At 49.3% G+C, this 25,412-nt stretch overlaps 2 protein-coding genes and 2 long non-coding RNA genes across 6 annotated transcripts; 2 read left to right on the top strand and 2 right to left on the bottom strand.

Moving 5' to 3' along the window:
* The first annotated feature begins 14,411 nt into the window (after positions 1–14,411).
* On the top strand, positions 14,412–22,158 carry LOC120690612. 2 transcript variants are annotated; one of them, XM_039973325.1, is made up of 10 exons: positions 14,412–14,574; positions 16,164–16,275; positions 16,363–16,457; positions 16,564–16,678; positions 17,111–17,235; positions 20,595–21,443; positions 21,513–21,641; positions 21,729–21,794; positions 21,903–22,025; positions 22,111–22,158. In XM_039973325.1, exons 1-10 carry the CDS (start codon positions 14,557–14,559, stop codon positions 22,141–22,143), a joined length of 1,665 nt encoding a protein of 554 aa, XP_039829259.1. In that variant the 5' UTR covers positions 14,412–14,556; the 3' UTR covers positions 22,144–22,158. The 2 variants fall into 2 exon arrangements, with proteins under 2 accessions (XP_039829259.1, XP_039829258.1); XM_039973324.1 differs by having other exon boundaries at positions 21,903–22,118.
* On the bottom strand, positions 17,779–18,499 carry LOC120690614. The gene is made up of 4 exons (XR_005681843.1): positions 18,444–18,499; positions 18,101–18,358; positions 17,959–18,036; positions 17,779–17,871 (listed from the first exon to the last, which is right to left on the bottom strand). It is a non-coding gene; the product is annotated as an uncharacterized LOC120690614 (long non-coding RNA).
* On the bottom strand, positions 18,501–20,220 carry LOC120690615. Its single transcript, XR_005681844.1, has 3 exons — positions 18,828–20,220; positions 18,675–18,740; positions 18,501–18,566 (listed from the first exon to the last, which is right to left on the bottom strand). It is a non-coding gene; the product is annotated as an uncharacterized LOC120690615 (long non-coding RNA).
* Positions 22,159–22,633: 475 nt separating the features above from the next.
* Positions 22,634–25,058, top strand: LOC120690613 (heat stress transcription factor A-2d-like). 2 transcript variants are annotated; one of them, XM_039973327.1, is made up of 3 exons: positions 22,947–23,428; positions 23,877–24,000; positions 24,139–25,058. In XM_039973327.1, the coding sequence occupies exons 1-3, from the start codon at positions 23,349–23,351 to the stop codon at positions 24,817–24,819; spliced, it is 885 nt and encodes a 294-aa protein (XP_039829261.1). In that variant the 5' UTR covers positions 22,947–23,348; the 3' UTR covers positions 24,820–25,058. The 2 variants fall into 2 exon arrangements, with proteins under 2 accessions (XP_039829260.1, XP_039829261.1); XM_039973326.1 differs by lacking the exon at positions 23,877–24,000 and having other exon boundaries at positions 22,634–23,428.
* Positions 25,059–25,412: the final 354 nt, after the last annotated feature.

Raw genomic sequence — 25,412 nt, 5'->3', positions numbered from 1 at the left:
CCCTGCGCGCGGCTCTTGGCACCCGGCAGTCAGTCCGTAGCATACTTCACAGCACGTAAAATTGCCGCTGCGAACGCGCGCGTAGCGCGTTGGCAAGGCTGCTCGGTGGAGCGCCTGCCGCCCGCGTTCGAGCGCTTCTCGACGCGGGTTCGCACCCGAGAATAGTGTTTCTTTGTTTAAATCTGTAGCATCTCACGCGTGGAGCCACAAAGGGAGTGTGATGCGCTCGACGCTTACGGAGTCATCCGGTGATCTCAAGAAGGACGCGGTATTCGGTTCTGAGTGTAGTTGTAGGGCTGTTTGTACGTGTATAGTGGTGTGAGTGAGGTGTGCGTGTGTAGGGTGGGTGGGTGTACATGTATGAACAGATACTACAGCTGTACCCAGATAAGAGGCGTAAAAAAAAAGTAAAACTGCCGCTGTTCACTTGTAGCCTTGCGAGTAGTAATCTTATTTATTCGAGCACAGTTCTGGAGGAAAACAAAGAGACAGAGTTCTTGCCAACTTTGCGCCATGCATTTCCCATTACACTCGACACATTCGACGGCAAATTGTTGTTTCTTTTAAAAAAAATAAAAATAAAAAGGAGGGCGTTGTCATTCAATTCCCTGGAAAGTGTGCAAAAGTGGACATTTAGTGCTCAAGAACCTTTAACAGGGTGAGGGAGCAGCAATAAATCTATAAGGCCCGTCTGAGTGCACAATTTCATAATACAATATCTAAATTGTAAACTAGATAACTATGTTAAATAAGTTTCATGATGATCCTCACATCTCATGAAACTTTATCATTCTCTCTTATTGTCGTATGAGCAAAATTAATGATATTTCATATCATGAAATCCTCCATAAAACTCATTAAAACTTGCCGAAGATGTTTTAGTTTCAGGATGATCCGATAAGTGTGCGACCGTGGCCCCGTGTACGGACACAGGTTATTTCTTCTCTTCACCATCTCTGCACGCGAGGCTGCAGCGTTGCAGCGCCAACCTGTATCACAAAACCGAAAGGCTGCGTGCATGTGGATGGGCGCTCTGGCCTGATCGAACGTACGCGGCGGCGGCGGCGTCCGATCCTCTGCTGGTGCACGCCGCCGTGCGTACGCCCTCCGAGACGGGAGCCGTCAAATCAGCTGCCGTGACGCGTCCTAACAACCACGCCCAGACCGCAACGTTTTTCGGTGACCCAATCAATGCGGGCGGGGCGCGCCTTGGAACGGCCAGGGCCAGCCATGCTCGAGCCCGCGAAAGGCCCCGGACGATCACCTGTCCGGCCGGTCGGTTGCTCGTCGATCCGAGCCCGGCAACAAGTAGCTTCGGTGGCGGTCGAATAGGACTTGTAGCTAATCGCAGGTGCTCCCGTTAGCGAAAGGCGTGCATGAGACATCACGTCTGTCGCCGCGGCCCAGCTACGAAAAAGCACGGTACAGTGCAGTGTTTCTCTCTATTGAACCGGGGGGCCCGAATCCATGGCACTTTGCAAACACTAGTAGTAGTAGTTGTTGTACAATACTCCCTCTATTCACTTTTGATAGCTATATTTCAAAAACTTAAATGTTCAAAAATGATAGCTATATTTACTATTAGCATGGGTATTTGCAATAAATAGCACTAGTTACAAGGAGTTCCTAGTTAAAACATTGGATGACCAACAAAAAAGTCTGTGGCATTTATTAGATTGATAAGCACACTTGTGGTGCCCTTGGTCATTGTGTCATATGGAAATATATCTATCAAAACTGAATGGAGGGAGTATTAGTTTAAAAAAAGTAGTAAATTATTGTAATTCAGCTCCCATGCATGCGCATGCGTGACACATACATGGCGTGATTGTTTACAAAAAAAAGGTGAGAAATGGCATCGCATTCTTAAACTCGTTTTGGCTCGTAGTCGAGGAAAAACGTTGTGAGTTTAACGTACGGGTCCCGGCCGGCCGGCAATCGGTGCCCATCCGGCGGGGGCATCCACCGGTCACATCGGAACAATCAAGGGCAAACCATGCATTGCATTACGAAACAACAGCTGCACATGCGTGGATTGGTCGCCCTAGCCCTTAGCTTACCTGTTGCATCGGGCCAGAAGAGGGGTCAAGCGACCCGTGCCGCACGATCGATATGATTGATCGCACAGCAAATACATACGTTGGAGCAAGATCCCGGCCCTCCCCCGGTGGCCGTGCACGTACGAGACGAGGCCGGCCGCGGTGGGCAGTGGCCATGCATGATGCGAGCAGTGGAGCTAGGGCTCTAGCTTACGGCAGAGCGGCTAGCTAGGCTGTGATTAGAAATAGCTAGTGCCCCTACTACGACGTGGGACTAGACTGCCCCCTGGGCCCCGCGCCTGCATGCATGCACACACACGCACCCACGTACTGGTGCGTGGGCCCCGCCGTGCCTGGATCGACGAGTGCCTGTGCATTGCATCGGGCGGCCAGCGCTGTTGGCTCATCGGCCGCTCTTGGTGTGATGGACGACGGGACTCGCTGTACGTGCGCGGCAAGTGTGAAGTGTCCGATCCCGCCCACTCCGCGCGTCTGATCCTATCTGCATCGAATCGACCGGATCGGATCGCTCCTCCGATGCATCCGCCTTCCGCTGCGGCTTTCCCATGCACCCAGCCGAAACGTGACACAGACGTTTGGTACTCCAAGTGGCAGCAGCAGTAGCTCTACTTATCCACGCGTCGAGGTGTGTTGTGACGGAACCGCCAAATTAAAACTCTAATTAAGCGTAACCGCCGTCATTTAAACACATCGGTGCATTGGCTTAACGATTTAATTTGACAGTCCTTTCTCGGCCCATGTCCCGATCGAAACATCACCGATAGTCTCACGCGAAAGTGAACGCAGATGGTACAAGCACGACACATATTTGAAAATACAACAATATGCATAAGACTCGACTTTGAGTTTTACAAACCAAGTTTGAATACATACATAGCCTATAAACTTTACAATACCGAAAATAAAGTTCGAATAGAGGAAAGGATCTACAACTACCAAAGAGTACCCGAGGAGATCCCTAACTAAGCGCCGGGCTCCACAACCTCCCATCCCTCTGCATCAAGACGGATGAACTTAACGCAGCAGGGACAGAAGTCGACATTCGGGTGTCCTGAAATAATTGTGGCAACAAACCCTGAGTATACTAATACTCAGCAAGGCTTACCCGACCATGGGTATACATAGCCCTATCTAGATATGCATGGCTTTCTGACAAGTGAGTTGTTTTGCAGAAAAATATCTATAGCTCGATCCTTATTTTCAATGTTTTAGTCACATGTTCTATATAGAAAGACTCTCATCTAATGTTGGCCTATCTACAAAAATCATGTTGGAGCATTACAATAATGATTCAAAGTAGTTCCATCATTTATCACTAACATTTCTAATTCATTTCTACGAGGCGACAAAGAGATCAAGACCCTCATAACCGCGATACACGGCGAATCGATCCAATTTAACCTTGCAAAGTGGACTTAACCAACACGGCACGCAAAAGCCCCGTCGGACCCCACGCACCGACCTTTCCCCTCCCCGCCTCGAACTACAGGACCGTCCCACCATCATATGGTCAGCCGAGCTCAATGTGAGACCACCAAAAGTAAACATATGCATCCCCATTTCTCCGCGACTACTCGACTACCCCAAGAGGTGAGATGGAGTCATGTACTTTCGAGGTGAGGCAGTACTCGGCTTACCGGTTTCGACTACCTCCTACTCCCGGCTTGCGGCTAGTACAATTCAATCCCCGATCAGCACTGCCGACAACGGTCGGTCCTTAATCGACACAGACGGGGCTAAGACACCCAGGAACCCTGTCCTGCTGCCATACCTATACCTTTGTCATCATTTCCCCGTCGGGTCTCACATTATCCATTTATCTCCAATCATACTCAATATATATGTACTGAAATGGCCATAGATCAAATATCTCGCGAGTAACCGGAAATTACTCGACTTCTAATCATCTTATATCTCGCGAGTGGCAGTAGAGCACTCGTCTTCTACCAAATCCCATTAAGCATAGCACCTCTATCGTCCTATACATATTTAGTATAACTCAAGGAGACCTAGGGATCATGCAACTAGGGTTTCAAATAATTCCTAAACCTAATGCACAAATAATAGAGACATATAAAGGTATCATAATTTGAATTAATCGGATGTGCACCGGGGCTTGCCTGCGGGCTGCTGCTCAGAGCTAGAGTCAGACGGGCCTTGGGCCGGGTTCTCACGCCTCTCCTCCTGGGCTTTCTCCGGCTGCTCCTGTGGCGCTGCAATCACTTCGAACACGACGTCCTCAATGGCGGATGCTACACGAATGCATATGAAATAATTGAGTGCAGCTCAATGATGCAACTATTATACTTCAACTGGAATACTCGGCGGATTGTTCACGCCCAAGTGGCGGACCGTCCGCAGTACAACTATGCCGACCCACCAGAACCAACTACCTCTCTGGACAAATTTCAATCTATACGGCGGACCATCCGCTCCAACATAGCGGACTGTCCGCAGTTTAACTCAGCAATACCACCAGAGGCAACGACGCCTCTGGACGAAATTTTAATCTCTACTGCGGACCGTCTGGCCCTCCTTGGCGTACCGTTCGCAGTTCACTCTGCCAATTCCACCAGAGACGATAACGTCTCTGGACAAAATTCTAGACTATACGGCGGGCTGTCCGCTCTCCAATAGCGGACCGTCCGCACTTCAACCCTGCGAACCCCACCAGAGACAACATCCTCTCTGGACAACTTATAACTTGACCTGCGGACTGTCCGGCCCTCCTAGGCGGACCGTCCGCGATTCATTTACGCGAGATCACCAGAAACACAACGCCTCTGGACAAACTCTATCCTAACTTGCGGACTGTCCGCCCCCTTGAGCGGACCGTCCGCGGTTCGTCTTTTTAACATCGCCCGACAGGCGGCGGCGGCGGTGGCCGTTCACCGGCGCCGGCGGCGTACAACGGAAGGGGAAAAAGGCCGGGGAGCACAAGGAACTCACCACGAATCCACTCCCGCGGTCGGTTCGGGAGGAGGATGACCGGAGAAGCGGATCGACGGTGGAGCAAGCTTCAAGCGGCTCCAATGGTGACCGGCGGCGGTTGGAGCGATTCCGGCCGGAAGAAGCCGGGCTGGGGGTTGGTGAAGGTGAAGGAGGTGCCAGTGAAGGTTCTCGCGCGATGAATCGAAGTATGGTGGTCGGAGGAGGGAGATCGACGGAAGGGGGCGACGGCGGCGCGAGCGCTCGGGCGGAGCTCGTCACTGGTCGAAGAATGGAGAAGAGGAAAGAGGATATGACAGGCGGATCCCACAACCAGGATAAATATCTATGTGTTACTTTGGCGGACCGTCCGCTCATCCCTAGCGGACCGTCCGCGAGGGTGTTACATGTGTGTGCTTGGTTTTCTTGTTAGCTGTGTTTTGCTTTTGTTCTGTTATTGCAAGTTGGTGTCCCCAACAGGCAACAGCTACCTGTACCCGACTTCATATGCTTTCCAGTATAAAAGGTGGTTATCTCTGTTGAAAAAAAGTGTGCGTGCTTGGTTCTCCGAGTCAAGTCAAGCGCTGGCGCGTGGTTTTCCGAGGTAACGAGTGTGTTGAGCGGCCATCATCTGCTTGTCTTCGATCAGTTCTTCCTAAGCTACTTTGACATTGTCGGTGTCTAGGTTGCATTGCCTTCGCTTTCACGGTCTCAAGTGTGCTTGGTTCTCTATCCAGTTCCTGCTGGAGCATCACTTGAAGCCATCGGTTTGGATCGGAGGGCCTGAAGTTCGTGGTCTCCAGGAGGGCCGGGCCGGGCTACGCAGCAACTCCCTTCATTGCAGGATCTTGGTCGCGGGGCCATTAATACTCCCAAGCCAAATGCATGGATTGCGCCGTGGATCCAGGCCCGGTCGGTCCTGCTCGGCTAGCTCCTAGCGTAGCACTACGAGTATACTCGTACAGCAGAGAGGACGGCAGGACACACTCGTAGTTACAGTGCAGTGGTGCCGCCAAAAGGGGCGGTGGATATCCGTGCGGCGGGAGAGAAAACTGAAAAGGGCAAAAGGCGCTGCGCCCTGCCTTCTCGTGAGAAAAAGGGGGACCCCGCGGGGCCTCGCTGCCACACGTGCAAACCCACACGGGAGCTCTGCAAGATGTTTGACACGTGCGGGACCATCCAACCCACGCACGCTTTAGACTTTAGCTCCATCCAGATCCAGCTGCTACTGTAGCTGGCTGTAGTGGCCGTGTCATCTACTCATCTGCTCTGCACCTATTTTGTTGGAGTTCATCTTAGCAGTTGTCCCTAACATGTGTGGTGTGCTTCAGTGATACGGATTCTACCATTGTGCATCACTAGCCATAGCCTGTAGGATTATTTAGCTCTTTGTGATTTCTCTTAGTTGATTCCTACGGGTTAACTGGACACGCACCAGACAGTGCGGTGATGATGAGACCCATTGCCAATGCCATCGCTATAGTAGACCATGCAATCGTTTGTGCTCAACCCAAGCATTCACTGAGACTCCTTCTACACATGTGTATGTAGTTCACTAGTCATGGGATTTGGATCCTGTGACCTCGGCGTTTGCCGAACTGATACAGGCGATAACTCGGTGTGCACTGCATGAAGATGTACGATTGCGCCCGTACCTATCAAAGTACAGTATCGTACTCCAGCAAGCACCATTGTTCCTGTCGATCAACAATCGGCGAAAGTCGAAAGTGAAAATGCTCTGCTTTATTCACCACATGCAGCTGCCCAACGCATCATTCTCTGGCGAACGCTACAGTAGCTGCGTGGCTTCTCCTCCCTAGTCCCACGGTCACGTGAGGTGAGCATGGTGCCTGTGGAAGCAACAGGTGCGCACCCATACCTGCCCGTCTCCTTCACTTTTGCAGCGCGTGGTTTCGTCCGCGGGGTGCGATGAGCCCGGAACGTCGCTGGCGCATGCCATGGCCCAACTGCCCAACGCCGCAGCGTGCCACCGGAGAGAGGAAGAGCCGAAGAGGAGTGCACCGTGCCACCGGCACCGGCACCGGCATGCTTTGGACCGGTCAACCGTGGTGTGGGACCGACGCCTCCGCCAAGCTGACTTTCTCATGGGTCCCGCCGGTCACCGGAGAGCCTAGCAGCGGGCCCGGTACACGTGCGGCACTCTCATACAGGGTTAAAAAAACCGGTGGGAACTAGTCCGGTTTGACCGGTAACCGGTCAAACCGGTCCGGCGGCCGGTACCCAACCGGCCCAAATTTAAAATTTGAATTTGAATTTAAAAAATGAAAAATTCACAAAAAATTCTAAAAATACTTCAAGGTGCGACGAATATAATGGTGTCAAATTTTCTCAAAAATTCGTTTATTTAGTATAGTTTGCAGGGATTTGAAGTTAAATCAAAAAAGAAAAAGAAAAAAAATGGCCCGGCCCATTAAGGCCCACCGCATATGACGACCGGTAAACCGGTCAAACCGGCCGGTATATCAGTCAAACCGGTCGGTATACCGGTCGGTATACCGGTCGGATCCGGTTACACATGCGATTTTGAATTTGAATTTGAATTCAACTGGTTTCTACCGGTTTTCGGTCAAATCGGTCCGGTAAACCGCTACCGGAGGGCGACGATTTGACCGAACCGGTCGGAAAAAAACCTGCTCCCATATCCCCCGACTGGCAGCTGGCCACTAGGCGAGCTTCTCCCTCCCCTTCCCATGCAGCCATGCTGACCGGCCGTTGACTGCAGCATCCAGACCATTCGAGGGCGGTAGGGCTTCGTGGACCGGGTCTATGGATGTCCCTCCGGTACGGCTAGGCCCCGGCCGGATCGGGGCCCAGGAGCGGTCTTGACCGGGCCGAGCGTGCGGTCGCAGGGGGGTCCACCACCAGCCTGCCCCCCCGGGGACCACCACCCCAGCTGCCGCCGCGCGAGAGCGAGAATCGTCCCCGACACGTGGGCCCGCCATGTGCCTGCCCGGGTCGTTTCCGTCACCTCGGCATGGGCCGCACGAGGGGGGCGCGGCCTCCAGCTGCACCCCTGCCCCGGCGTGGGCCCACCTGCTCGGCGCTCGCCAATCAGCGGACTGGCGCCGCGCGGTCCCGTGCGGGGCCCACACGTCAGAGAGCGCACGGACGCGCATCTCCTTCCGTCCGTCCCTCCCCGCCCCGCGCGCCGAGTTGGATCGGAGTAGAGCCATGCGCGTCTTTCGCGGGACGTGACAAGCTCATGGCCCGATTTTGGCCTGGCCGCGCGTGCGTGCGTGCATGGAAACAAAAGCCAGTTCACGCCACTCGAGCAGCGGCTGCTGGCTAACGTGCGCCCGCATTTTGCCGAGCGACAGTAGACTAGTATAGCTGGCTAGTGCGTACGCGTGTCTCGCGTACTCTCACGCATCACCTCAAAACCACAGTGCATCAGGGAGCACAAAGGGGTACAGCACTTGGCGCTGGATTTTGTCACGCTCGCCGCTCGCACACAGTGGGAAACCTATTTGTAACCCTGCACGCCCAAAAATTAATATCGCTTGCTTGGCTGGTGCCGGGGAGTTCGTCGGCGGCGTACGCACGTACGGCAAGATGCGCCGTACACACATCATGAGTTGCTACCACGCGCGCAGCAAGCAAGCATAGATCGAGTCGGACACGCCACACTGGGCGCGCGCCGTGGCCGGTCAAGTCCGAATTCATCGGCCGGCCTCCATGGATCGATCGACGGGTCGACCCTGACGACCACTGTTGGAGCATTCCGGTGGCGTCGTCGGCTCGACACGCAGGTGCTTGAATTGCCTGTGCCGCCAGGACTTCTGGCAGGCACCGCTGCTCCGATCCAGCTTGCTGCCGCTTTGCTTCAGCCAATGACTGCGTGCATGCGTGCCTCCGAGGCTCCGACGCAGCAAGCGGCTTTACAATTACTGACCTGCAACCACCGCGCCAGCTGCCGCCAGGGCCGTCCGTGCGTGCGGCCCTAATTTCCTCCTCCTTTGCCTGATGCAGGCCCGGGCGCCCAGATGGTCCACACCACCGGCCGGCGCCCGGGAAGAAGAAGAAGAAGACAGGCACGCACGCACGGACGCGAGGCGTCTGACGCACGGGCGCTGCGTCTGCGTGCATGCCGGCTAGCTGCTGCTGTTCAGAGTCGCCCCAATCGAATTCACGAGCTTGTCGACGATCCAGCAGTCACCGCCGACGAAAGAGCACGAGAGAGAGTTTAAACTTGCTAGGACGGTGCTGCTGCGTCCAAAGATTTCTACCTACGACGCACACTGAACACATGCATCCATGATCCATCACAATAGCATAATTAATGCTCGTTGTTCGCAGTCGTCGCCGCAGATCAACGCGCATGCGCGCGTGGATGCATGGGGCGTGCCCGTGTGATCCCATGAATGTGTACAGCACTGGTATTCATGAACGTGCCGAGAATGTCCGGTCCGATCCGTGCGTAGGACAGAAGGCCCACTGTGTGCGCCGTCGTCCATCCATTTAATTATTATTTATCCTAATTTACTACTAGCAACTTAGCAAGCAGTAATGATCGTGTCTTCTGCCCAAGGCAACGATGATCCACTGCGCTGGCCTTCACTACAGGCTGCAGGCAGCGCGCGCGCGCGAGATCTTATCGGAGATCACCTTGTCAGCGGCAGTGAATCGCCACCTGTCCTCTGGGAAGCAAACCTGCATGGCGCTGCCCCAGGCTCACAGGCGCCCGGCCGCGTGCACGGCTCCAGGAACTCCTCCAGCCTCCAGACCCGGATCATGCATGCCGCGTGCTTCAACGACGGGGACTGGTCAAGCACGCGCGCGCCCCGCCCGGCGGCCAGCCACAGCGCCGAGGCCGCCAACGGCCGTCTCTGCCGCCCGTTCCCGAACGGGGCGCTGGCCACTTGGGCTTGGGCGACGCGCGCCCGCGTGGCTTGCCGTCCTCGTGCAAGGGCGCCATGGCTGACGGTGCGCTGCAGCAGGTCTGCACATGAGGGCATGAGGCCGGGTCGGGCCGGCCCAGCCTCTGCGGGCGAGAGGGACGCTTCGTTGCCGCCGCATTCAGCGCGCAGGCGCGCAGCTGCGGTGCCCTTTGCGTTCCATTCACCGATCGGGCACGCACGCGTAGGCGGTTGCCATGGATGGATGTCGGGGAGCCGATTCCGGAAACAACCAAGGGCGCCTGGATTCTCGCATGCGTGCAGTGCAGGTGGCGGACTTGGCAAAGGGCGAAAAGGAGGCGACTGCCGTTTCCGGCAGCGATTTCGCTGATCCCCTTCCTCTCCGGCCGTCGGACTGACGCCAGAGATGGTGGTGGATCCGCGAATCGCCGTGCGGATGTATATAGGCTATCTATCTATCTATCTAGGTCTAGGTTGTTCTCCCCGTTGATGGTCGATGGTGGAGTTAGGATTTGCCGGGAGGGAGCTCCTCCGCGGTTTGCTTTTTCGGGCGGCGGCGGCGACGGCGACGCTGGGGAATAACGTCTCCAAGCTCCTTTCTCACGTTCCCCTCCGACGTCAGTGCGGTGGAGCCGTGGAGTTTTGTTCTGGAGGCCGGGGCCGGCGCTTCATCGTTTCGTTCAGGTGATGTGGGTGCTGGTCTCCTCCTTCTTCAAGGGTACGGAGCAAGCTGCAGGGATGACGGATGGTGGTTGGCTGGATCCAGGCCGATCTTCCTTCAGCGGCGGAGGTCGCCGATGGCGTGCTCAGATCCAGGAGCTGGAGGAGGCGGGGCGCAGCCCCGGTCGATGGGCGACCGCCGACGGCTTCTTCAACTTCGACTACTTTCAAAGTCAGCGTGCGATGGGTCTTCTCCAGTTCATGGGGATGTTCGTCTTCTTCTTTGGTGGCGGCAGCCGGCGGCGAGGAGGGCGACCAGAGGAGGCTCTCAGAGGATCCAATGGCATCAATGTAATTTTTGCTTTCTTAGGGTTTGTCGTGATGTTTGGCTGGGTTAGCTGTTCCTGTATCCTTTACGTACGTGGCTGTATCCATATTTCTACATGCATGTTTTCCTAAACTACAAATACAGACACGTATTATCAAAAAAAAAAAAATTCTCAAGCACGGGTTGTCACACAGGGATGGGGGTTCTTTCGCCAAGAAAGGCGAACCATTTGGGGACCTCAACTTTTTGCTGGGCCTAGTAGCATGGGGGCCTTTGACGCAGCCTCCGGAGAACCTGAAGGAGAAGGCCTTTTTGAGAAAGGCCCGCTAAAAGCCTGCACCTCTGAAATTTTTGGGCTTTTTCGTATGCCGCCTCGTCCTCTTTTTTTTTTTCGCTGCTATTGCTGGCGTGCAGCACATCATCCCAAGTACCCCTAAAAAAAAATCAAATCATCTCAAGTTTACTTTGAATTTTCAACAGCTCTGGATCAAAACTTTGGAGCTGATGGCAGCGACCGATTTTGCATTGCGCTCACGTGACGTCGTAAGTGAACGCGTCATCTGACCTCGTGAATCATGGCCGTCCGGAGAGAGGCGCAGCGCAACGGACTTCATGCGGCCACCAGGCGAGCGCATTTGCACCCGCTCTGTCTTTTCCATGGTCTGTCTGACCGTACCCTACGCAGTCTCAGCACGGTTTTGTTTAGTTTAGTAGCACTAGATTATTGTAGCAAACTGTGATCATCAATTAGTAGTATTAAATAAAAATAGTTTACAAAACTAACTCCACAATTACTGCGCTACTTCGCGAGACGAATCTAATGAGACTCATTACCACATAATTAGAGGATGGTTACTGTAGCATTATTATAATAAATTATGGATTAATTAGGCTCATTATATTTGTCACACAAAATTGCATCTATCAGTAAAAAAAATTGCAAATAAACTTCGTTTAATACTCCATGCATGCAAGGTTTGAAAACTTTTGTCTTTACGTGTTGAACGCGAAAATGTTGCCAGCACATCGTCATGGTATTTTTGTGTCATCATGGTTCATGCTGCTAATTAAAATTAGACACATTTGGACCATACTCCCTGATGCAAGCAGTAATTGCAATCATACCCTCTCAAAACCATCCAACTCCAATTTGCAGACTTCATCATTTTTTTCACGAGGAAGGCTGCAGAGGTGCCTCCGGCCGATCCTGGGATCGAACCCGGGCTGCCGACATGAGAGGGGGCGCAAGGAGACAACAAAATTTGTCATTTGATATTGCCAAGATGATACTGGCGTCTAATCCCATAATTTCAAATCTATGCGAATGGTAACCTTATCTGCAATAAAGTTAATTGACAAAGGAGTGGTCATCCTACAATATGCAGATGATATTATTATCTGCATCAAAGATGACATTGAGATGGCTAAAAATCTAAAACTACTACTTTATCTTTATGAACTCATGTCAGGATTGAAAATCAATTTTGACAAAAATGAGCTCATTCTAATTCATGGAGAGGACTCCAAGCAAGCGATGTATGCTGAATTGTTCAATTGTCAGATTGGCACATTTCCAATCAAGTACCTTGGGGTCCCTGTTAGCCCTAGTAAAATTCATGTAAAAGACTAGATACCTTTAGTGGAAAAAAATAAATAAAAAAAAGCTCTCTTCATGGAAAGGAAGCTCCTTGTCCATGGCTGGGAGGATTACATTGATTAACTCCAGTCTATCCAGAACTTTTATATATCATATGTCTATGTACTTGCTTCCTAAAACAATCACTGCAAACTTGGACAAACAGAGAAGGAAATTCCTTTGGCAAGGCAGCAGCTCCAAAAGAAAATATCACTTGGTTCAATGGCCAATAGCTCGCAAAAGTAAGAAAAAAAGGAGGATTAGAAATAAAAGATATTAGAAAAATGAATTTAAACCTTCTTTGCAAATGGTGGTGGAAACTGGAATCTGAAGATGGGCTTTGGCAAACAATCATTAGAGCTAAATATATGAGAGGAGGGAGTTTAATTGGGGCAATCAAACACAAAATGGATGACTCTCCAGTTTGGTCAGATCTTCTCAAAGTCAGACACATCTATATGGCCAACAGAGGTGTTAAAGTAAACAATGGCAAAACCACTATTTTCTGGGAAGACCTATGGCTAAAAGATAAACCTCTCTGCTTGTTATACCCTGTCATTTATGACCTCTGTTCAGATAAGCATATCTCAATTCACTATTTCCTTTCAAACAATGCTCAACTCCATTTTTCAAGGTGGCTGCCCCATGTGCTGTTCAGCTCTTGGCTGAACCTGATAACCGAAGTATACTGCTATTCATTCAATAACTCCAGGGATACTGTCATTTGGAAGGGCAACAAGTCTGGCTCCTTCTCCTCCAAATCAGTTTATGATTCACTGACTAAAACTGATCATGGCCAATCCTTCTCTCACATCTGGAAGGCCAAGATCCCCCATAGAATCAAAATCTTTATGTGGCTCTTGGAAAATAAAGCAGTGCTTACTAAAGATAATTTGCTTAGGAGGAAGTGGGTGGGATCACCAACATGCTTCTTCTGCTCTTCCAATGAGAACATTGATCACCTTTTCTTTCTATGTCCGGTAGCCAAAGTCTTATGGAGTCTGGTCGGGATTTGCATTGGAGCTTCCAACATCCCAGAAAATATTCTACAATTCAAACTCTGGATTTCACACTGGTTGCCTGGTGGGCAACAGGTTTACACTTTCTGTGCTGCAGCAATCTGTTGGGCAATTTGGAAACGTAGAAATGAGGCTTGCTTTGAAAACAAAAAGCTGAGAAACCCAGCTGAAATTCTCTCTTATGCTTGTGCTCTAATGACATTCTGGGCAGTGCTTTATGGTATGGAGATGCAAGGCAAAATCATGGATGGAGTGAAGCTGCTTCTGTCTTGCGCAAGTAAGATGATGACTCAACAGCATCGTTCATCCCCTCCTTTGCTGATGGCTCCGAATCAACCACCCGAAGCTGACGCTACTAAAGACTCGACGGATGAGGACATGTGATGCTGGAACTCTTTAGTCCTACCTCTCGTCACTCGTGGCTGTTTGTCTTTCTTCTTTTATGTACGGTTCATGTTGGTGTACGGACTTCTCCTAAGAATCCTAGGGCCTTTATCTAGACTGTTGGTTGGAGGGTTAGGTTTGAATGTCACTCCTCTCCTCTCCCCTCCCTCCCTGTTTCCTGATTCTGGTTGAACTCTTGCTTGTTCGTGGTTGTTTGTGAACTTGGTATTTCCGTTATATAATGAAAATGGGGGTTTCCTCGTGTCCAAAAAAAATGCGATTGGTAACCAACTAGAATTCGTAATTTGCAGTATCCGATTTAAGATGGTCACCGCCCACCATAAAGAACTGTTTTTTTGAAACATGCAAGAAACTCAGAAAAATAGATTTACGATATCTTGATAGACTTCGCAGTGAAATCATCTGCAAGATACAACGTGTAACAAATTCCCATTTCAAAGATGAAGGCATGCCAAGTCTAAAAGAGCTATCGATATAAACTGAAGAACTGCGGGGGGCAATCTACAAAAGTGCCGGTTTGCGTTCAGTCCAAGCTGCTCATAAGAAACGCCGGCCCCTTGTTTCAGATTCCAGGCTTTCAGGAGGGTTCGAGAAGGCGAAGGCGAAGGCGAGGAGCAAGCTGTACTGCGTACAGACTTCGGATATGGAGGACCAGTTCCAGGTACCGGCAATCCTCTGTTCTCTTCGACTAGTCCCTTTGGTGTTCTTGGTCCTCTCCTGAGATGGTGAGAAATTGGGGCGTCAAGAAAGACCACATATCCTGTTCAGCGAATGTTTCGTCAAGGTTGGTGTTGATGTTGATTGCCCCCGGTTCAAGATTTGGGTGGGAATTGCAGAAATACGTCTGTTTTAATCGAAGCCCGGATAGATGGGAGGATTTACTCCCAAATTATTCGAGATGGCTTCTATATTGTTCCAGCCGGAAAGACTATCCGTGTGGAATTAAGTTTAGATTTGACATATCCATTCCATTTAACTGCTTCGCTGATTAGGTCTTTGAGCTATGCGCCTATGCCAAAGTCGGATCATGGAACAATACTACGGTGTTCACACCCTGTCAGAGAAATCGTGAAGTAACCCTAAAGTTAAATTTATTGAAGGTGCAGTAGTACCTTAGTAAATTAAATGGTCGGAGTAATTAAATGACAAGTTTTAATTTGTTTACCAGACAAAGCTTTGCACTGTCATCATCATGCCCACACGAGTCCTATTTCAGGTACTTCGGTAGTGTCTCCGTTTTCTTCAGTAGAGTCCAGAGCCCCCTCCCTAGCGTGTTGCTAGCATACTTGATGTAGTCTTATATAATTAAAAAGTTGTTCATAGGTGCTAGTTCTATCATTTCTTTTCTTTTGGCCATCCAGTTGCTGCGGTACTATGTTTGTTGGGTCCAATTCACACTAGTCTTGTCAAGATCGTAACCATAAATTATGGACATCAATCCTAAGAGATTAAGGTCCTCTGGCCTCACCTTGGATGAACATATATGAACATATATGGACATCAATAAGTTTCAGTGGGACCTCTCTTTAGCCTGTGATAAATGAGAATATAAGATGACTATTTGGGTCTTAGCATACAACGACATTTAGGATAAACTACTAGAGTTTCATGCCACTGTGTGTTGCCACATAATAGATGATGGTTAGTTGGCGTTATCAGTTGTCAGTAAGCTGCATATCATATTTTCTTTTATAAATTCATCGGTTGCTGCATTTTTAATCATGATGCATACAAAAATCCAAAAAGGTGATATGGTGATTAAATACTGCTAGATCATAGCTCTCTGTGTATTTTTTACAGTTACGTAACTTTTTTGTTGGGTCCAATGCAGAGTATGTTTGTGCCGATTGTAAAAATAAATCACTGGGATCAATCCTAAATGCTTATTAGTGTCCCATGGGCCTACATTGGTCGAACACTGTGAATTTTAATCTTGAGCACTGCAACAAGCAATGTTCGATACGTTCTTTTTAAGTCTTTCTTAAACTTCTGAGAATGTTAAACACTATACGAGTCCTAGTGCGCAATATGAACTGTGTTAGGCGTTTGATTGATTCACACTTGCACTAAGCTGGACATAGCCTCATTTGCTTATATGCACAAGTCATAATTTTGCACTTGTTATGAATTATGATGCATATATTGTACATGGTGTTTGGGTAATCTAAGTCATGGTTCATTTCTCTGAACATGCTTGTGCTTTCAGAGTACGCATTCTTACTAAATGATATCATGTGAATACCAAAATAGGATGGCAAGGAGGAGGTCATCCAAGCATGGTACATGGATGACAGCGAAGAGGACCAGAGGCTTCCTCATCATCGCGAGCCCAAAGAGTTCATTCCTCTAGACAAACTCTCAGGTTTGTGCAAGTCCTGCTCCATGCTGAACCCTTATGACATGCTGATAGACTTACTAATGCTGAAATTTTACCATCTTGGACACCCAGAGCTAGGAATATTAAGCTGGCGCCTAAATGCTGATGACTGGGAGAATGACGAGAACCTCAAGAAAATTCGTGAAGCCAGGGGTTACTCTTACATGGTTTGCCCATAATTTTTTCTTTTTCCACCTGTTGTTTTGTTATTCTACCTTGAGTAGCGAGGCCAATACCTATTCGAACTGGTTGATAAACATTTTCCTTGTGCAGGACATCTGTGATGTGTGTCCAGAGAAGTTGCCAAACTACGAGGCTAAGATAAAGAATTTCTTTGAAGAACACTTGCATACTGATGAAGAGATACGCTATTGTCTTGAGGGTAGTGGTAGGTGCCTGTTGGACTGAGGATAAAAGCCCCCACCCCTCCCACTATAACACCTGGGTTTTATGGTCGGGTTGGCTAGGTGGGGCGTTCTAACTTGGTACCAGAGCCGAGGTCCTGGGTTCGATCCCTCCCGGCCACGCATTTCCGCTGCGCGATTTCCCTGGCTACGTTCGCTGAGACCGAAGTACCGGACAGGTGGCACAGCCCCGCGGCTCGCCCGGCTCGCACGCAGTAGGGGGAATGTTGGACTGAGGATAAAAGCCCCCACCCCTCCCACTATACCACCTGGGTTTTATGGTCGGGTTGGCTAGGTGAGGCGTTCTAATTGTTTGCATTTAGAGCATTTCTCTAAAACTAGCAACAATCAACAGATTTCCTTTCTATAATTCTATCTGATTTACACGTTCAACTTTTTCCCCTTATGTTCTCAAGGCTACTTCGACGTGAGGGACCAAAATGATAAGTGGATCCGTATAGCAGTGAAGAAAGGGGGCATGATTGTGTTGCCTGCAGGAATGTATCACCGCTTTACATTGGATACAGACAACTACATCAAGGTATCTTTGACTTTTTCCCTGTTCCCACTATGGGTTTTGGTCTTCTTAACTGTCTAAATTGATTAGACAATGACGTTTCTTAATGAAACTGTGTATGTTATTCACTCTTGGAGTAGTCAGGTAGGTACATTTAATTTAAGTGGAAGAAAGTGCCTATGTAGCCTAAGGCCCCTACGACCAGTTGGCCGGCTGGGGCTGGCGGCACCCCCGCGGCGCGGGTTCGAGTCCTGGGGGACGCGAATTTCCGATGCCGCGGGGTAAAAAACCCCCCTCGCTGGTGGGCCAGGGTTCGGGGGGTTTCTCGGTCGGGTTAAGAGCCGAGGCAGTCGCTTCCTCTTAATGAAACACGGGTGGGGACCGTTTCAACCCCCCGATCGAGTTTTTTTTTAAAGTGCCTATGTAATTCCAGAAAGCTGAAAAATACGTGTTGCTTTGTTTCTGAACTGGCACTACGTCGATCTTGTACTTAGATCCAGCATTTGATTGTGGCAAATGCTCCTTTAGTGTTTTTATAATTTGACAAATCAGTGACTCTCTGGATTTGCCAGGCAATGAATCAAGAACATGGATGATCCTGTCCTTGACAGAGATCGCGATCAAGAACCAATGATAATCATGAACAATTGGGATAAATATCTGCAGGGGGAAATATCCTATTGTAAAACTCAGCAATATAAAAGAACTATGTAATAAAAAGAAAATAGAAGAAAATCAGTAACATACCAGAGCTTCCTCACCATAATGCAATCCAAGCTCCTGATCTAACCTTTTTGTTCCATGTCGCGGTCGCAACAACTCGCCCTAGAAGAAAATAAAAGAGATGTAAATCATGGATAAGAAAAAAAAACAAAATAAGAGTACTTACAGATGCCTGTTCAGATAAAATATATTTGCCCTTCCACACTCTATTCCACAATAGAGATTGTAAGAAGAAAATGTTTGAGTGCATATATCCGCCGGGCTTGAAGCATTCTACAAAAACTTCTTCTACCACTACATGGTCCAGTATATCTAATTTTACTGTGTCCCTGGTTCTATCCAAAACATGCTCTTGGTAGAGTTGAGCTCGATCCCTGGAGGTTAGATCAGCAAGCAAGCGATCATGATGGCAGTCTCTCGAATCCTGATCATCATACCAATATAGAGGGAATCACAACATTGCACAAAATCCCCCTGGTCTCAAATTGAAAAGGGGCATGCCATCTTACCTTGGACCCTCTAGCCACATCTACCTTGGACTTTTTGTCCGCTTTTTTCATGTGTGTTGCCTTTTCCTGTCCTTGTCCTATTGCCGGGGGTGCTTCTTTCCTCTTTTTGCCTGCTTTCTTTGCCTGAACAATTGCATATATTTGCTTGAATTGAGTGAGCGAAAAACATAGGTATAAGAGAAATCAAACACAAGGCGTGGTCTTAAATTGAAAAGGGGCATGCCAACTTACCGTGGGCTCTGTGTACTCTTCTACACTTCCTCTGTTTGCATAGCAGGTGTCTTCCCAACTCTTAAACTGAAATGGGACAAGGATCAATCCCAATGCTTAAACTGAAATTTTACAAATTTACAAAGTTCATATGTTACAGTTGATCTTACTTACATTTATTTTTTCATAATCATCTCCTAGCAGATCAGTTATTCGTTTAAACGTGTATCGACTGAGTCTTGGGATCAGAAAGGGCTTGGGATCCTGGTGCAATTCATTCTTGATGTTGTCCAAAAAAAAACACATGTGCATGATTCTACAGTTAGATAACTTGCTGTCTACACAAAAAGAGAAGAGAAACTAAGATACTTACTATCAGCAGGTAAATACAACCCGTGAGATTCCTACTGCCCGTTTTCCAGTCAACAATGCTTTCCTTCAGTTTGTTGAAGACTAAAGTGGACCAGTCCACTTTCTTCAACTCATCAAGATTTAGGACGGCATCTAAAAGGGATTTAGTTACAGTACTGAAGCCCAGTGAAATCAGCAACTTGTCTAACACTACAAAGCAAAATAACTTGGCAGCCATTTCATCGTCAAAGTGTTTTTTGATTTCATCGTCGCCTGCATTCTGAAGCACCTCCTTAATACACTGTTTGGTGAATAAAACTCTTGATTTGTTGGCGGCCTTTCTTGATTTCTTGGCGCCCTTCTCTGCCAGCTTCCTACTAGCATAACTCAAAATCTCATGCAGTTTTTTTAGTACAGCTGGGTATTCTTGATTCCCTGATGGAAGATCAGTTCTTTCACCAGGCGTCTTGCCAATTCCAAGAATAAGATATACATCTTCCTTTGTTAGGGTTCGTGTCATTCCCTCTTTTAGGGTCAGTGCAATGTTACCACTCTCATCAAATTGGACTCTGTCCATAAGCCACATAACAAATGTTAATTTTGGAATCTTCGATGGAAATTCCCTCAGCATATTATGAAACCCAGCACTTTTGACAAATTCCCTTGCAGTTTCTGACAGAAGTATGCCTAATTCAGAGATTGCATGTGGTGCGCAACGCGGTGGCCTTCCCAGATTGTCTTGCTGATTCTGTGAATTCATGGTTCCTTCTTGCAAATTCACGCTTTCTTTGTCTTGTAGATTCTGTGAATTCATGGTTTCTTCATGCGAATCTATGCTTTCTTCCGGTTCCAAAGTCTCCATGGTTTCTTGCTGCAAATCGAATACGCTTGACGTGAGCAAAATTGAATTGAATTAGTAGCTATACTAACAGAGGAAGAAAAAAGTTTGCCCACACAATTCATGACAGAATAGACTCTTTCAAACTTGCAGTTGCTACTAGAAGCACAAGCACCGCAAATCAGTGAACTCTATGTCTCTAAACCAATATTTGCAACCAAGATCCAAGAACTGGAGTATCAACAAAGATGCACTAAATGATCAACATAGCACTACTACCCTTCTTCCTCTTCATGATTTGAACCTAAAAATTGCATTAAAAAATATTATCCTCACTGCATTGCTCTACAGATTATAATTAACAAATTAACAAGCAATCCCCTTTGACAATATTCATCTGTAGAGACATTGCTTGTTAATTTGTTAATTATAATCTGTAGAGCAATGCAGTGAGGATAATATTTTTTAATGAAATTTTTAGTTTCAAATCATGAAGAGGAAGAAGGGTAGTAGTGCTATGTTGATCATTTAGTGCATCTTTGTTGATACTCCAGTTCTTGGATCTTGGTTGCAAATATTGGTTTAGAGACATAGAGTTCACTGATTTGCGGTGCTTGTGCTTCTAGTAGCAACTGCAAGTTTGAAAGAGTCTATTCTGTCATGAATTGTGTGGGCAAACTTTTTTCTTCCTCTGTTAGTATAGCTACTAATTCAATTCAATTTTGCTCACGTCAAGCGTATTCGATTTGCAGCAAGAAACCATGGAGACTTTGGAACCGGAAGAAAGCATAGATTCGCATGAAGAAACCATGAATTCACAGAATCTGCAAGACAAAGAAAGCGTGAATTTGCAAGAAGGAACCATGAATTCACAGAATCAGCAAGACAATCTGGGAAGGCCACCGCGTTGCGCACCACATGCAATCTCTGAATTAGGCATACTTCTGTCAGAAACTGCAAGGGAATTTGTCAAAAGTGCTGGGTTTCATAATATGCTGAGGGAATTTCCATCGAAGATTCCAAAATTAACATTTGTTATGTGGCTTATGGACAGAGTCCAATTTGATGAGAGTGGTAACATTGCACTGACCCTAAAAGAGGGAATGACACGAACCCTAACAAAGGAAGATGTATATCTTATTCTTGGAATTGGCAAGACGCCTGGTGAAAGAACTGATCTTCCATCAGGGAATCAAGAATACCCAGCTGTACTAAAAAAACTGCATGAGATTTTGAGTTATGCTAGTAGGAAGCTGGCAGAGAAGGGCACCAAGAAATCAAGAAAGGCCGCCAACAAATCAAGAGTTTTATTCACCAAACAGTGTATTAAGGAGGTGCTTCAGAATGCAGGCGACGATGAAATCAAAAAACACTTTGACAATGAAATGGCTGCCAAGTTATTTTGCTTTGTAGTGTTAGACAAGTTGCTGATTTCACCGGGCTTCAGTACTGTAACTAAATCCCTTTTAGATGCCGTCCTAAATCTTGATGAGTTGAAGAAAGTGGACTGGTCCACTTTAGTCTTCAACAAACTGAAGGAAAGCATTGTTGACTGGAAAACGGGCAGTAGGAATCTCACGGGTTGTATTTACCTGCTGATAGTAAGTATCTTAGTTTCTCTTCTCTTTTTGTGTAGACAGCAAGTTATCTAACTGTAGAATCATGCACAGGTGTTTTTTTTGGACAACATCAAGAATGAATTGCACCAGGATCCCAAGCCCTTTCTGATCCCAAGACTCAGTCGATACACGTTTAAACGAATAACTGATCTGCTAGGAGATGATTATGAAAAAATAAATGTAAGTAAGATCAACTGTAACATATGAACTTTGTAAATTTGTAAAATTTCAGTTTAAGCATTGGGATTGATCCTTGTCCCATTTCAGTTTAAGAGTTGGGAAGACACCTGCTATGCAAACAGAGGAAGTGTAGAAGAGTACACAGAGCCCACGGTAAGTTGGCATGCCCCTTTTCAATTTAAGACCACGCCTTGTGTTTGATTTCTCTTATACCTATGTTTTTCGCTCACTCAATTCAAGCAAATATATGCAATTGTTCAGGCAAAGAAAGCAGGCAAAAAGAGGAAAGAAGCACCCCCGGCAATAGGACAAGGACAGGAAAAGGCAGCACACATGAAAAAAGCGGACAAAAAGTCCAAGGTAGATGTGGCTAGAGGGTCCAAGGTAAGATGGCATGCCCCTTTTCAATTTGAGACCAGGGGGATTTTGTGCAATGTTGTGATTCCCTCTATATTGGTATGATGATCAGGATTCGAGAGACTCCAGTCATTCTCCGAAATGATGTAATCACAGTACAGTCCTACTTGATCACTGAAACGTCCCTGCAGATTGATGACACGCCTGGAATGAATGTCAGGTCCGTACTAGAAAATGTGTGCTAACAAAGGGGAACACAAATGCCTGCCGTCTGGTCACTTTGCAAGCATTGGTAGGCAGCCGATCAGCAGCCAAGAACACTTGTGATGCCGGTGGATTACTTATGTGTGCTACTACAAGGCCGCACAAAATCCTCAAGTATTGCTCATGCCTGTCTTCTTTTTTCGACTGAAAACTAGGAGAATCAATCATATGATCAACTGATCATGATTCCTGCTCGCAGGTACGTTCATCTCCAGATGCATTTCGTAGTAGCGACAACGGACATGAGGAGTAGGGTTGATGCCGGGCACAAGTTTTGGGGAAGGGGAGAAAAAAACCGATGAAAAAGGAGCGTCCTTTTCGCCGCGAACGCGGCGTATCTCGCCGGCGGATCGGCGCGGCAAGTTGCAGCCAATCACGAGCTCGGCAGCACATCGCGGCCCGCGCACAGCCCACGGGCGATCGGGAAAAATGGTCACGAGCTGTCGCCGTCGTCGTCCTCCCTGTCGGCGGTCGATTCGGGAGGCGCTCCCCCCACTTGCGCCGGGCGCGCCAACCTCAGCCACACCCCCGCGGGCCGGCGTCCAGAACCTTCCGAGCTCGGCGCGGCCACGAACGCGCCCCGCGCTCTAGAACGTTCCATTCCCCTCCTGACCAGTCTCGTACAGAGGTCAAGCTGGTATTTAGCGCCGCCGCCCCACCACTCTCCCGCGGATAGCAGGGGTTTCTCTTCCCGCGCGCGCCGCGCCACGCACCCGGCGTCGCTGCGTCACTGTAGCAGCGAGCGACGACTCTTCTTGGTTCTCTGGATCGCCAGCGCTCTCTGGATTCGATGATCGCAGCGGAATTCGCAGTTGGAACTTGGTAGTGGCACTGGCACGATGGACCCGCTGCTGCCGGGGGTGGTGACCGTGAAGGAGGAGTGGCCGCCGAGCTCGCCGCCGCCGGAGGAGGAGGTGGAGGACATGGACGCGGCGCCAGCGGGTGCGCCGCGGCCGATGGAGGGGCTGCACGAGGTCGGCCCGCCGCCGTTCCTGACCAAGACTTTCGACCTGGTAGCCGACCCGGCCACCGACCAGGTCGTCTCGTGGGGGCGCACCGGCAACAGCTTCGTCGTGTGGGATCCTCATGTCTTCGCCGCGGTGCTGCTCCCGAGGTTCTTCAAGCACAACAACTTCTCCAGCTTCGTCCGCCAGCTCAACACCTATGTGAGTCTCCTGTCCTGTCCTGGCTTTGCCGAATCCTTGGGTTGTTCACTTGATCCTGATTATATTTGTGCTTGCTGTTTTTGCATTTGTTTCTTGCATTGTGGTGTGCGGTAGCATACTAGCATGAGTGATCAACCATCGAGTCTGATACTAAGCAGTGTGGATTGTGTCAATACAGAGTCTGAATTTCCTGGGAAAAAAAGATCGCATTTCCTAGCGATGTCAAATTTTCTGCACAATATGGATGGATTTTAGAATGAGTCGAACTGATGGAACCGTAATTTTCTAGGGACAAGTCTGGCGTATAAAACCGAAAAAAAAAACCGCAAATGTTTTTGAATTATTCAGAAGCAGGACGATGACGGGAGATGGCTGCTAAACTGCATCTCCATGACAAAGCTTTTAAATTTCTGACACTTCTCTGTTCAACTTGTTACTGTGTAGCTAGATGGATCAAGACACCACACCGGATGAAGCAACAAGAAAGAAACTGCTTGTTTGTCCTAGCTACAAGACCCCACACTCCTCTGATCACCAGCAAGCAATATGACCGTAGTACACTTTTACTGCCTGTAAATTCCATCGCAAAACTATGTGAAGCCTGCAGTTTTACATAGTACTTTGTGAAATACAATACCGTCATTTGTGCTTTTATTTTCCCTGGACTTGGACTAATCAGATCGCTCTGTTCGTTGAGTTGTGATGTGCAGGGTTTCAGAAAGATCGATCCAGACAGATGGGAGTTCGCGAACGAAGGTTTCCTAAGGGGCCAGAGGCAGCTCCTGCGGCTGATCAAGCGGCGGCGGCCGCCGTCCTACCTCCCCGGGCCCCAGCAGCAGGCCCTAGGTTCCTGCCTGGAGGTGGGCCAGTTCGGCGGCGGCCTGGACGAGGAGATGGACCGGCTGAGGCGCGACAAGAACATCCTGCTGGCGGAGGTGGGGAAGCTGCGGCAGGAGCAGCAGAGCACGCGGGCGGACATGCGGGCCATGGAGGAGCGGCTGCAGCACGCGGAGCAGAAGCAGGTGCAGATGATGGGGTTCCTGGCGCGGGCGCTGCAGAACCCGGACTTCTTCCAGCAGCTGGCCCAGCAGCAGGAGCGGCGGCGGGAGCTGGAGGACGCCTTCTCCTCGAGGAAGCGGCGGCGGCCGCCCATCGACGCGGCGCCGTTCGAGGAGGCCAGCGGCCGCCCGCGGGACGACGAGCCGCCGCTGCTGTTCCGGGGGTGCGGCGGGTTCGAGGCGGGGACCTCGGAGCTGGAGAACCTGGCGCTCAACATCCAGGGCCTCGGGAAGCGGAGGCAGGACGAGAAGCAGGCCCCGGGCGGCGGCGGCGGCGAGACGGCGGAGCTGACGGACGAGTTCTGGGAGGAGCTGACGGACGAGTTCTGCTGAGCGAAAAGTTGACCCTCCGATTATATTCATCCATTGTTGTGGTAGTGTTACTGTACATTGTGTAGCTATACTAGTGATGTGTCGTAGCGATGGATGGCCGGCGCCAGCGTATTTCGGAGCCGCCGGACGACCTTGCTTGTAGTTGTAGTAGTTGCGTACATGAGCCACGATTCTTAATGGTGATTAGTAGTAGTAGCAGCAGCATTCTTTTAGCCCTCGTTGCATGTGTTTGGAACTAATTCGTGTGCAGTTGGTGATATCTGGTTTTGGACTTCTGCGTTGGTGCTCGTTCCGTTGTCCGCGCTCCGTCCATGTCCGTAGCTGGGAGCCTGGAACGGAACCCCCGAACCGGATCCGCTGCAGTTACCTCTCCTGCAGTTGGGTCACTGCCACGTGGGCCCCACATGCAGTGACTCAACTGCACGGCGGCCAACTGCAGCGGAGCCTCGTCCCCCCCCCCCCCCCCCGGCGGCGGGCGGCACGGCACGAACGGAACCAGGGATCGCTGCGTGGACAACTCGGATGGAGTCGGCATCGCCCCCACCAGCAAAAGAGCCGTTCGCGGGGTGCCCTGCCGGTTGCCGCCTCGGGGT

This window comes from Panicum virgatum, chromosome 9N (genome assembly GCF_016808335.1).
Source record: "Panicum virgatum strain AP13 chromosome 9N, P.virgatum_v5, whole genome shotgun sequence".
In the NCBI taxonomy this organism is placed as follows: Eukaryota; Viridiplantae; Streptophyta; class Magnoliopsida; order Poales; family Poaceae; genus Panicum; species Panicum virgatum.
Note: the sequence above shows the minus strand (reverse complement) of the source record. Positions and strands in the feature narration are given on the sequence as shown.

Coding starts and splice junctions, on each gene's coding strand:
- LOC120690612 (XM_039973324.1), top strand. Junction 16,276..16,362: donor TCCTCTAGACAAACTCTCAG/GTTTGTGCAAGT, acceptor TTGGACACCCAG/AGCTAGGAATATTAAGCTGG. Junction 21,642..21,728: donor ATGATTATGAAAAAATAAAT/GTAAGTAAGATC, acceptor GTCCCATTTCAG/TTTAAGAGTTGGGAAGACAC.
- LOC120690613 (XM_039973326.1), top strand. CDS start 23,102: ATGGACCCGCTGCTGCCGGGGGTGGTGACCGTGAAGGAGGAGTGGCCG. Junction 23,429..24,138: donor TCCGCCAGCTCAACACCTAT/GTGAGTCTCCTG, acceptor TGTGATGTGCAG/GGTTTCAGAAAGATCGATCC.